This window comes from Seriola dumerili, unplaced genomic scaffold, assembly GCF_002260705.1.
Source record: "Seriola dumerili isolate Sdu_G_001 unplaced genomic scaffold, Sdu_1.0 BDQW01000230.1, whole genome shotgun sequence".
Taxonomy (NCBI): Eukaryota; Metazoa; Chordata; class Actinopteri; order Carangiformes; family Carangidae; genus Seriola; species Seriola dumerili.
Window position 1 is genome coordinate 3,339,542 of NW_019174485.1, and position 13,332 is coordinate 3,352,873.

Here is a 13,332-nt window from a genome sequence, read left to right on the forward strand (position 1 = left end):
AAATTTGCACTTCTCTGTTGTTCTCATGTGTGAGTCGGTGAAGTGTGATGATGTGTGGGACCGTGACGGTCCTTTGGACATATTGTTACACACGAATAAGCAGACATGTTAAAAATGTGTTTTGTTTGCATGTGTGTGACTTGTTTTGTGGGTATGATTGCACCTCTTGTGTAATGTTAATTGCGTTAGTCTGTGTGTCATGTATTCGCTGCGTTTATTTTCTCCAGTCCGCTGTAAAGATGTTTGGGTTTACAGACTAATTGGATGAGAGACCCACTGTAGAGTTGTTGATTAAATGAGTTCTTTGTGATGTGGTCAACACTCTTGTTTTATCTTTATATGAGCTTCCTTTATTTATACTGTAATGAATGATTGCTCCTCTCAGATGCACCGGGTGTGTGTGCTCATGTATATGATTGTGTGTGTGTATGTGTTTTTTGATTTCTGTGTTTATGTCAGTCTGAGTGTGTAAGTATGTAAAAGAGAGAGAGCTGTTTTTGTGTGTGCATGCATTTATGCACTATAGCATACATCTGTTTGTGTGTGTGCTTTGTTTTTTGCATGCGTGTGCATGTGCCTCCAGACTGTTTCTGTGTGTACGTGTGTGTGTGTGTGTGCCTGTGTGTACGTATGTGCGCGCTTTTGCAGCGAGACTGTTTCTGTGTGTGTGTGTGTGTGTGTGTGTGTGTGTGTGTGTGTGTGTGCTCCCATGCTCACCCCTCTCCTTGTCTCCTCCCCAGCCATACGTGCCCACAGAGGAGGAGCAGATGGCTCCCCTGCCTCCCAACCCCTTCAGTGAGCTGTCAGAGAAGGAACTGGAGGAGTACCGCAAGAACGTGGAGAAGAGGCAACTGGGCCTCAGTGGTACGACACACACATGCACACACTTAAACAAACATGCAAATTCACGCATGAACACTCATAGGTGTGTGGACTTACTGAACTCATTGATGCAAATACTGCACGAGCCCAGTCACGTGTAGAGACATACGGACACACACACACACACACACACACAGTCAAATGTGCTTTAAGCCAAAGACTTGTCCTTCGTTGTCAGCAGCGAACAATCCCACCAGTCTGAATGTTCATTTCTCAAATAAATTATTGACCAGGCTTGAAACAAATCTGATCAATAATCAATCTTCAAGACAGAATTTGAACGCACACAAGACGAGATAAGACAAGAAGACGTGTCTCACTAAATTTGAGTGAGCAGATCTTTGCTGTCTTCAAACATGTGTGCTTTCAGTTTGTATTAGAGCACAACTGATCACCAGGGCCAATATTATTAGCCAGTATGTGCTTGATATTGGTGAATATGTTGGCAGAAAGCAATTGGAACTAATTGTTTCATAGTCAGTATTTTTAGATATTATTATATAGTAATATATTATATTGTGTTTAGATTTATAGTTATTTATAATTGTTGACTTTGTAGTTTACGGTTTAAAAAATACTGTCATGTTATGAAGATGATTGTTACTGTCATCTTTTAGATAAAAACATATTGTTCAACTGTAGAATATCCTGCTCCTGACATACAGCATCTTTATCACAATTCTTTCATAATAACTTTGTGTGTCACTTTTAGTGAAAAGACTTTGAAATGTAAAACAGACACCACCCTAACAGCCAGATACTGGCAATGTCCCATTCAAGCCTGTTAACATTGTTAACAAGCGCCATCTGACATTCTGAAGTGCTCGAAATCGGCTGAAACAGCTGGAGCAGATTTCAAGCTGAGCTTCAACTAAATCAGGATTTCTAAAAACTTGTTTTACGTTCACAAATCTGTGCCTCCTCCTCCTCCTCCTCTTCAAACCTCGACTTGCAGATTTATTTACTGCACATCTTGAGTTTGTTCTGTTCGCTCTCCCAACAGTTTTGTTGTTAAGAAAACATCCATATAACCAGGGTTTGTACCGCTGTCGCCTTAGCAGCAGTCCCAGTGGGCACTCCCATATTCTAACACACTGCCAGGGGTATCACACACAAATACACACACACACACACACACACACGCGCACACACACACACACACACACACATATATACCTTTTAACATGACAGTTTGTCCCCAAAGGGCTCCACTGATGCCTTCATCTGCGTTAACCTTGTGTACACACACACAGACATGCACACACACACACACACACACACACACACACACACAGGATAGTCAATGCTAATCATATTAGTCCTCTGTCCCACTGCCTTTCAGACAGGCAGGGGAAAAATCAATAGTGAACAGATAGTGAAGGGGGTTATCCACTAGTCCTCATTCTGCAGAGCTCCTGCCACGCTGGACCAGATTAATGTGTGTGTGTGTGTGTGTGTGTGTGTGTGTGTGTGTGTGTGTCTGTGTGTGTCTGTGTGTGTCTGTGTGTGTCTGTGTGTGTCTGTGTGTGTCTGTGTGTGTCTGTGTGTCTGTGTGTGTGTCTGTGTGTGTGTCTGTGTGTGTTTTTGTACATCAGCGTGCACATGGAAGTTTGCAAATGGTCATATGTGCATATGAGACACAGTATGACTGTGTGTGAGTGAGAGGCCGGTATGACTTAGATGGCAGACCGAACAGACAGCAGGTCTTCACACCCGCCACATGAGCGGAGCCCGTTGCTATGACACTGTTGCCCCCACAGCCCCATGAATCCCCGGTGACCAATCTGGATGCAAGCTGGAGACCGTCTGGAATGGCCTGATACATGCCTGGGCCACACACACATACACACACACACTCACATACAGCTTTAACCTGTGATTAGTAGTGTCCAGTCCAGTCTCTATATTAGCAACGTAAACTAAATTGTGATCATTTTAAACATTAAATGTCAACTGATACAACTGACGTACGTATGGTGTACAGTATATGTGTACGCTGTAGCTGTCAGTTCAAAACTTCCTACTCTAAGTCAATATATTGTATATTGGGTTGAGTAATCTTTAACATGACAAGGCTCATGAAACCAACTCTACACTTAAAAAGCACCACTGTAAGTCTCAACTTTTTGCATGCAACCCTTTTTTTATCTGCACCCTGCACACACACAACATACTACACACACACTCTCACTGCACAGACCCGGCTGTTATTAAACCACGTTCTATATGCTGTGCATGAAGGAGTTGTGAATGATTGTAACATCTCAGCCAACTGAATGTGTAAACCTGAATGTGCTAATGAATGTGTTAACGTGATATGGGAATGTCCTTCATTTACACCATTTACTGTTTAAAACTAATGAAGCTACTAATGCCGAGCTGGATTGTAACATTTAAGGCATTTACAAAAGTCGTACAAAAGCTCTTGTAAACTGTTTTTATCATGTAAGAACAACGATTAACCAAGTGCTCAATTTCTCCTGCATTAAGAGCCAGAAACCATAATGTGTGCTCTTGGAGATTAAAAAAGAAACCTTCTCTTAAGTAGAGAAAGGAAATGAAGGGCATTAAAATTCTTTATTTTTAGGCACGATTATGGTTGAAAATGTCACTCAGTGTTGACCTCATGAGGCAAAAATAACATCTGGTTGATATTGTTGATATCAATATTATGGAAAGAGCAGTGGCCGCAGACTTTTGGACACCCACGCTATTTGGAAATCTGTTGCTAAAAGTTAATAAATGATCTTATTTTGAGCAGGTTGTGGTAGCATGTTGCACAAGACCAGGGGATCAATCCTACAGCAATTTAGTTGGGGGGGTTAAAAAAATCAGCAAACAGGGATTTGGGAAATTTTGTGGAAAAGCAGCTGTGCATGGCCTGATTCTAACATGTGTGTTATCACTAATCTCTCGAACCCCACCCCCTCCCACTCCCTCACCACCACTCCCTCACCCACGCCCACTCCCTCACCCGTTTCTGACCCATCCTCCCAAATCCTTCCATCACCCCCTCTCATCCCACTCACCCCTGCTGTCATCCCACTACTTCAATCCCACCATCCCGCAATCCTCTCATCCACCCCACCCCAACCCCCCCCCTGCAGATGGCGAGCACGAGCTAACCTCCGATGACGGCTCCACTCTCTCTCAGTCTCTGTCTCTCACCCAGTCCCCGCAAAGCACTCCGGCTAAAGAAGGTATCACTCACTCACAGAGAGACAGAGACACTTTTCAGACTGATCTTCACTGCCATGCTTTGTGTGTCTTTAAGATTTGATGTGTGTGCATGTGTTTAAGTTTAACTGAAATTTAATGAACTAAGAGCTCAGTGTGCAATGCCTAAACTACTGATCTGTGCTTTAAGTTTGTACCACACTAATGATTTTTCATGCAAAAACTCACCAGTTAAATCAGTCAAACTTCAACAGCGTCCCGTCCCCAATACTAAAGACCTAATTTGTCCTTTTTTCACAAATACTGTTTCTGCTGTTTGTTATGAAAACTCGTCCCAAAGTATATGATGTATCAAATATGAACCTGTGCTTCATACTTGATATATCATATACAAGGATACATGCAGATTCATATCTTATCTTCCAGTGAGCCACTGGTTTCCTTTCATTTCAGAACAATATCAAGTTGTAAGGGCTTCTCTGAGACAGGTAATCCGTCAAAGGAGCAGGTCTCTTACCTTGGCTGGATTGTTTTTAAACTCTCCTTGTTGCTGTGTTTCTCACTTGTAGGGGGGCAAGTGAGATTTCAGAGTTGAATGTCGAACAGCAAAAGTTCAAAGCAAAATTTACATTATTCTTTTTCTAAATGTACGTTTGCTTAATGCGCATGGTCTTCTCGGTTTGACTTTAAAGGTGTATAGTTTAACATTTCGGGTAACAAGCTTATTTCGGTTTCATAAACGTAAAAACAAAAAGTTTTTTGTTATAGGGTAAGTTAACAATTTCATGACAACAACAGCAGTTTTTTTTCTGTCTTTATGCTAAGCTAAACTAAGCTAGTACCCTCCTGGTTCCAGTTCCACACTTAATTCCCAGACACGATCTTCTCGTTCAGCTCTCAGCAAGGAAACAAATAAATGTTTGTCTGAAAATGTCAAACTATAACTTTAAAAGCAAACTGATTACAAATGATTTGAAGTTTTTTTTCCAGTTAATTCTCAGTCTTAGATTTTGGAGCACCATTCAGTAGAATTGTCAAAACAAGCTCACAAATAAACAAGAGATCTTTTGCCTCTCTCTTGCCTTTGGTGTTAAACATCACACACATGCCACGTTGGTAATATGAGTGGCTACAATGTCACATGACATGATTTCTTGGTATTAAAGTATTGCCTCTTGCTGCCATTGGGATCAATTAGTCCAGCACAGCTAGCTTTTCCTTTAAATCTATTTACACGAAAATTCTCGCGTCTGACATTTGAATCCAGTTGGTGTACCTCCAAGAACGACAAAGATCATAGCGGCAATCTTTACAAGCTGTTGTTAATAATGACACTATGAGACTGACTTCCTGTCAGCTTCCCTCCAGCACAAACACGCAAAACCACACAATGAGCAACAATTAACCCATGAAAGCACACTGGCTCAGGGGACCCATTTTGTGTGACGCCACCACTGTGAAGTCAGTGGGTCGTTGTGTTGAAATCAGGTCAATTGTTGTGCAGACTTTTTTTTTTTTAATGTGGCCCTATGCGTTTTTTTTTAATAGTTGTTTTTTTTTTTTTTGCGCTTAGATGAAAATAACCTGAGAGGTCATCACTGTTTCTGTGTTTTAGTGCAGTAACATAACGCTGCTGCCCTGCATTCCCTTTGCAACCTCCATTTGCAGCCCAGAGAAAGGGATGTGACACTAGCAGGCCTGTTTTGTGAACAGTCATTAAGGAAGTGGGTTTAGTCCGCTGTTCAAAGCCCCCTTTTTTTCTTTTTTTTTTTTTTTAGGTTAAAGGAGGACAGACTCTCTGGGCTATCAGGTCACTGGGGTTTTAGGTGGAGATGTTATGAAATATGTAGAGCACGGGGACAGCATGTCTCTGTTTGAGCAGAAGTTTAACACGCAGTTCAAATGGAATTAGTGTGTCGGGGAGAGCAGAGTCTCGCATCAGGAGATTCAACCAAAACACTTATGATTTAATATGGCCAGATGCAGTATTCCTGCAGTAAATGCAATTTTAGTGAAGCCTTTAATGCTTTGTGTTTGTTGAGTCTGTGTTTTAACTTTGTTGCTCTGATTTCAGCCACTGATTAAATAAACCAAGAAATTCTGTGAAATTCATTTTATTTCCTGATTTAGGTGACTTTCTTTTATTTTATTTTTGCGTAAATTTGCCTACCGTACACCATGTACACTTCCACCGTCCTCGTTCGCATCCCTTTAGTCTATCGGTACATCTTTCCCTTAACTGCTAAAATTTAACTATTTCTGTCATAAAATTGTACTGTGTTTGTGACTTACAATGAAAACAAAGGGAAATTCTGTTAAATCCTGACTTTCTGCAGCAAACATCTGATGAGAAAAGGCCATTGATTTGTTTGTTTTAAGATCAACACTACAGAGTATAGTGTCAGTATTTTCCACATTATTCACTGTTCCACAAAGTAATAATTGAGTACACTCCTTACTACCTGCTAGTGTTGAGCAATATGAATCATAAGACATATAATTATTTATTGCGGTTGCTGTCTGTTAATAGGGTGATTTGCCCTTCCTGGGTTTCTTGCTCCCTGTCCTCACCTAACCTGCGTCTTACTCCTCCCTCCCTCCCTCCCTCCCTCAGAGAACCACACGGGCCTGATGAACGGCAAAGACGACCACAGCCATGTGGACGAGGAGCTGTCCAAGCGCGTCAGCCAGCTGACCACCAGCATTGAGAGCGTGGAGATCACGGTGCGCTCCGGCGAGAAGATCGAGGAGGCCCTGTCCCCCGAGAGCTCGCCCTCCAAGTCCCCCAACACCAAGAAGAAGAAGAAGTTCCGCACCCCGTCCTTCCTGAAGAAGAACAAAAAGAAAGAGAAGACGGAGGCCTGAGATCAAAGGAGTGGCAGAGGCGAGGCAGGCAGGAAGACCGTCTGGCATAGAAGAAGAAAGAGGGGCGGCAGCCACCTTTTCTGTTTAATGTCTGTGTTTTTATTTTGTCTCCGTTTTCAATGTCCTTTTACGTTTTTAATTTTATTTGAATTTTTTTAACAAAAGGTTTTTATGTACAAAAGGCAGATGAAAGGATTACAGAAAAAATGATTTGGTTTGTAACAAAAAAAAAAAGAAAAAAGACAAGAATGTTTGGGGTGGGTATGTGGGTCCACAAATTCATACTGCAGCAGATGTGGGGTGACTAATTAAGTTTTGGGTGTCTACACACCTGATCACCTATGCAGTACTCTAACAGGGCTCCTTGAGTCATCAAGTGTCATTTGAGGCCATTTCGATCCTGAATAACTGGCTCCCCCTGTGTCGTTTCCCAGGCTGAGAACAGAACTTGAAACCACAAAGCGTATTTCCTGCTTCAAAATCCAATTTTATGAAATGATTGGATTGCAACCTGAGTGTTGTAAAACTGCACAAGTTGAAACTAAACCTCTCTTTTTTTCTGTCAAGGCTTCCTGGTCTTTTAAAGTTTTGTTTTTACATTCTGGTCACCTGACTCTGCATCAGGAACCGAGCGGCCACATGAAATTTGAAGTCACACTGGAAAGGGTTTGTGTTGATTTATTTACTGTGAGAGAAGTTTTTCTCTCCGCCTCGCTCACTCTCACTCTTCAAGCTTCTTTAGGCGCAGGCTTCTGATACAAACCTTCTCTTCAGCTGATTGTGGTTGAACTGCAGATGAGTTAAAGGTTTGCCAGACTGGACTAGATAGTGAGGATGAAGGCTGGGCGGCCTATCAGAGCTTAGTTGACATTATCTCAAAGAGCTGTCGACCCATTCAAAATATTTATGTAGCATTTTCTCATCTTCTCTTCATCTCAGTGTTTTTGCCAAACTAAATGGAAGAATGGAAAAAACAATCTCATTTTAGTAAAGCGTCACTGTTTGTGTCTGGTTTGTCATCTCATGAAATTTGATCTTTTTTTTTTTTCTTTTTTTTTATTGAACACAAATTTGGTATTAGTCGCCTCCGTTTTGTACTCATTTCTAAGCTTTTACAGAGAATACAGATGTTACGCATGTTTTCTCTTTTTGCAAGAAGTGAATTTATATGGCTGACTATGTTCTGTAGTGATGCCTGATTGCTCAAATTATATTCTAATCCTCAGAGTACGCAAAATTATTATATAACACATGAAAACTGGATATGTTGGCTATAGATTTTTAACTATATATTTTTTATTTTATTGTGCTGCACTTTTCTTGTGGTATATAACACCTTTTAGTTGCCGGTGGTTTCACCAGTGAAGGAGATTGTGAAGTATTTTGGTAAAAGTTGTGCAAGTAGCAAGCAAGGCATGGTGTCGGAGAAAGGTCAGGACCCAGAAAGTGAGTCGTATGAAAACAGAAAGAAAAGTCTTTCATTGGTGTCACGCGTGAGAAATGATCTCTACTGCTCAACTCAACAAAAAAAACAAAACAAAACAAAACAAAACAAAAATTTAAAAAAACAGCAGGTGTAGTGCTGAATACTGCGTCAAACTATCTGCAGTCGCCAGCTGAAATGAGAATCATGGGTCGTGGAGAGTGGAGAGTCTTTTTTTATGGTGTGTTTGTGTGTGTTTTTAAAGCCATATTGTAATTTTTCCTCCATTTTTTTTTTTTTTTTTTTTTAATGATGAGACAAGGGTTGCGATTCTCGTCTGCCTGCTTGGCCATCAAGGACCCTAACAAGACTTCTGTTAAATCACCCCAGTGACTGCACATCAACTCCCCTCAGGCTCCCAAAAACTTTTATTTTCTGTAGCTACAGTCACAGCAGCTACGCTTCCTCGCTTAATTTGCCATTTACTTCCTCCTGGAACTGGAACATTATAAGGAGGTCACATGGACATTTTATTTTTATTTGATCACTCTGCGAGCCCGGCCGTCATTTCAGTTTCTAAAGTCTCCCCTCGTGTAATTTCTCTAGTAAACACGATGGTGTTGTAACTGTCAGATGACCCACAGTTGAACTCTGCAAAGCCAAAGTGTGATGGGTTGCCGCATATCCTCCCCCCGCAGTTTAACCAGATGTACCAATATCCCAGCTAGCAATGTGAAGTATTGGATTTGGAGGGAGGGAGGGAGGGTTCAGGGGCGCATCTTTAGCTGTGTCAAACGATAGCTTCTGGCTCTGGGCGAAGAGCTGAGGTCACACAACTGAGAGATGGAGAAGGGAGGTGTGAGTTTGGAAATGGAAGTGCATATGTGTGTGTGTGTGTGTGTGTGTTTAGTAGAGATGGGGCAGGGGGTAAGGACAACCTGACACTAACACACCATGTTTTTATCACTCAGACTGTCTTTTTTTTTTCTTTTTCATACCATCTCTCCGCCTGGAAAGTTTATTTTTCATCCTCCATTTGTATCGCAGTACACTTTCTTTTTTCTTTTAGTTTGCAGAGAACACTAGACTTTTTTTTAATAACCATTTTATGAGCATCCGTTGCTCCCAGATGAACTGAATGTGCATTGCATCCTTTTTATTTTCTCCTCTTCTGTTTCCGACTGTTTGCACCTTGCTTTACTAATGCCTCTCTATCCACCTTTTTTTTCTGTTTTTAAAAAAAGAACGAGTTTTGCTTTGGCATGCCAGAATGAGCCAAGCTACTTTGTGACCTGTGAAAATCCTATATAAATGGTTATCTAATGGAGTTGCTTTTAGATGTATTGCTAATCAGTGTAAATTCACAAATAAAACTGTATTTTAAGAAACGGAAGCTCATTTTTCATGTTTGTGCATCACAGTTCACGTCATTCTTCAAGTTGTTTTTCAGTTCAACATAATCCATGCACACTCATTTTACTTTATACCATTACTGTGACTTGAGCATTTAAGTGACAAACTGTACATAGTCAGAGGATGACAAGTTTAATGCTGCATTTTTCATAATAATTTCACGGTATTGTAGAAAAGCTTCATATAGAAGGACCTATGCTGAAATACAGTACTTCAGTGTTAAATGAGCAGGAAAAAACAGTAAATGGTGCCTTTTTGTCGTTATTCCTGATGTTAAAAGATGAGAATGAATATACTGTCTGTGTGAATAGTTCAATCAGGAAGCTACTGCACATGTATGGCAATGACAGCATGAATGCAAACGAGGCGGTGACAATGATCATAGCAGGCACAGGAAATGTGGAAGCACTTGACAGAAATGGTGTCAAGTGAAAAGTGAGCACACTGACACTTCTGAAGTCGTGCATTCCTCTGTCAAGCAAATTGTATCCATGGCCATAAAAAGAGGGCGGGTTGTGTCTTTGGGATATAGAGAGACGTACATGAGAAGATTTTTGTCCTAAACTCTGCAGAAAATACACCACACATTACCACAGATTAACCCTTCTACATCTTAATAAAGAGGTATTTTGTTATTGACATACTATAGATACTATTTGTAATTTTTTTTTACCTGTGAACTCATGGTTAAATCAGTGGTTTCGAAACTTGGGCCCAGGACCTTTACAAGGGACTTTGAGATGAAGAAATAAGAAAAAATCTAAATTCTGCTACCCCAAATAATTTTTATTTCTCAGACTTCTCTAATTGTTGGTTTTTGTTAAATAATATAAAAAAATATATTTAAATCAAATAATTTGACAAGGAAAAATGACTCTGTTCATAGATATGCACGCTGTGAATATCTTAAAATAATCCACCAGTTTAGCATTGCACTCCTATTGTCAGGCTCATGGTGGACAGTTTTTAATTGATGCAAAAGAACCAGAAATATTGTCATTTTTTAATCTTCCTTGTCAAATCTTGGCACTGACAGTCCATTACCCACAATGCACCTCAGCTGCAGATAGTTCAATCAGAAATTTGGGCAAGCTATGCTTGTAGCAGCTAATGTGGCCTGTAGCTTCAAGCAGAGATGAGGAGAAAACTGGTAAGATCACTTCTATCTGATGCCACACCACCACATTTTTTTCAAAGTGACGTCCCTTGAGGACATTTATCAGGTTTCACACATGGCTTTTTTTTTTTTTTTGACGCTTGTAAAACCTGTAAACAGACTTTAATGTGTAAAATTGGTGGAGGTCCCTTTTAAGGAGTCAAAACCAAAACAGGCTGGGAACCACTGGTTTAAACAACAGTTGTGTGTTCTAGTTTTTACTTTCTGTTTTCACTTTGTTTAGTTGTGTCTACAGCTACAGTCTTCTTCGCTTAATATCCAAATCAACTGGACTATTTGCCGCCACAACAGAGACGCCTGTCTCATGTTGGTACTAAGTAGATGCAGCTTGACACAACATTGCGTCTGTGTTGCACAGTGAGCGTGGACTGTCCAATACAGTATCCAGACAAATGGGGGACTTTGTGTGCATGAGAGCAGCCAATGTGCCTTGACTGCATTTATATCCTCAGATGCAAAGCAAAATATGCAAAACCCACATCATGATAATGTGTGCTAACTTCCCTGTAAGATGTCTCTCTCTTGGGTCTTTGAGTATCAGCCAGTTGACTGAATATTAGAATTAACAGAGTTTTTATATTATATTTTATTTGCCCCCTTTTTTGCCCTTTTACTGTGGCCTCGAGTAATAAGAAAATTGTTTAAGATGTTATCTTTATGATGCTTAGCTACTGTAGATTTTATTGGTGAAGATGTCCACTCTCTATCACTTCTTATCATGTCTCCTTTTAGATAAGATTAGATATTTAAACAAAGTGATGATGCCTTTTCTCACCTTGGCCTATTTGCTAAGTTACTATCAGCAACATGAACTCAATCTAACAATCCAATGTAGCCACTTTCAAAATTGCCATTTTGTTTAGGAAAGTTAAAGACCAGATGATTGAGTTTGACATTTTAATGAATGCCTGAATAGTTGTAGAGAAAATGATCTTAATGTCATTTTAGTGAAAGGCAACTTCTGGCATCCACCTGGACAACACAAACATAAACAACCACCAAATTTCATTTGACTGGATCTTCATCTTCTCTGAGGCCCAGTAAGAGACACCTCAGGGGTTATGTTGGTGAATGGAGAGAATGAGATGAGAGAAACTGGACTGGCCCCATTTTATTCCTCCTCACTCCCCATGTCTTTATCTAGGATCATTTAAGTTTTACACATTGGTAGATTTAGCTTCCATATATAGTATTTACAACACTGTAATCCTGTCCTGGCGTCAGTGAATGTGATATCAATATACAGCACTTTATTTGGCAACGTTCCTGATACAAACAATAAAAGCCCATGAGCGATCCTGTGACTCAGTGCATTTTGTGTTTGTAATGACTGTGGAGGGATGAAGGCTCAGTGTTAAGTGTAGTGTAAATGCTTATAGACAAAGTCCTGACATGGAGGCAATTTGATTTGTTTGTTGTTCGTTTTTTAACTCTGGTACATATGGAAACAATATGAGAAATTAAACAATTGTTCCTTTTCGGGGAAATTGTGTTGGGGATCAATAAAGGTTGATCTCTCATCATATATTAATCTGCCCTTATAGCAAAAAGGAGCGATACAAGATAAGTGAAAAATGTATATTCATCACTATGTTGGGGGGTAACAACAATTCCCTTGATTCAGCTAAACAAATGAAGTTAATGATTGTGTCTTTAGTCAAAAACAGAGGATTTGCTGCAGCTGATTGATTGAAGCGCTTCAAATTGACCAACATAGATACACACACTCATATGTTACACACAGATCCGTCCTATTGCATCATGTTCAGCACAATTAAGGAGGTGAAGAAGGGTTTCTCCTCTCCTCTCCTCTCCTCTCCAGACAGCACCATGCTGTGAGTGTCAAAACAATGAGTCTACTTGCGTCCAGATGGATGCTCCGCTAGGGGAGTGTGGAAACCATGATAGGCCTTTTTTTCGGGGCAACCCCCACGCCCCTCCAAGGACACACACACACATACAGAAGCACCCCACCCTAACGCACCCGGCTAGACACCCCACTACTCACAGCTACCAGAGACTGTGGTGATGCCCAGATGCCACTGGGATGAATTAGTGACTGATAAACAACATAAGGGGTCAGTTAGGCCTGAGCCGAAATGCACACCCCATGGGACCACCCACACACAGTCGTACAACTAACTGGTGGTACATTTTGCTCATCCTAAATGCCTCCTGTGTGATGAGCGAAGACAGGAATAAAGGCCTGGCCTCAAAATGCTGACAGGCCATGAACTAAACGTCCACAGTTGGTCATCACCAAAAAGATTGTTCAGCTGTGATTCTTTATCATATTTGTTTTTCCTGATAAAAGCTGTTAAAGTGAACACTTTTTTTTCCAACATGCAGCACGAGTCCATGTGTCTTTATGAAGGTGGACTCACATAAACACATT

At 40.6% G+C, this 13,332-nt stretch overlaps 1 protein-coding gene across 3 annotated transcripts in view; it reads left to right on the forward strand.

Moving 5' to 3' along the window:
- The window catches only part of LOC111229201 (gamma-adducin-like), a 73,898-nt gene extending 66,848 nt beyond the window's left edge, over positions 1-7,050 (forward strand). For 2 of the 3 annotated variants that reach the window (XM_022755423.1, XM_022755422.1), the window contains exons 13-15: positions 741-864; positions 3,990-4,082; positions 6,674-7,050. In XM_022755423.1, the coding sequence (XP_022611144.1) occupies positions 741-864; positions 3,990-4,082; positions 6,674-6,924 (468 nt within the window). In that variant the 3' untranslated portion in view covers positions 6,925-7,050. The remainder of the gene's footprint in view (positions 1-740; positions 865-3,989; positions 4,083-6,673) is intronic. The other variant, XM_022755424.1, reaches the window with a different exon arrangement.
- The last annotated feature ends 6,282 nt before the right edge of the window (positions 7,051-13,332 follow it).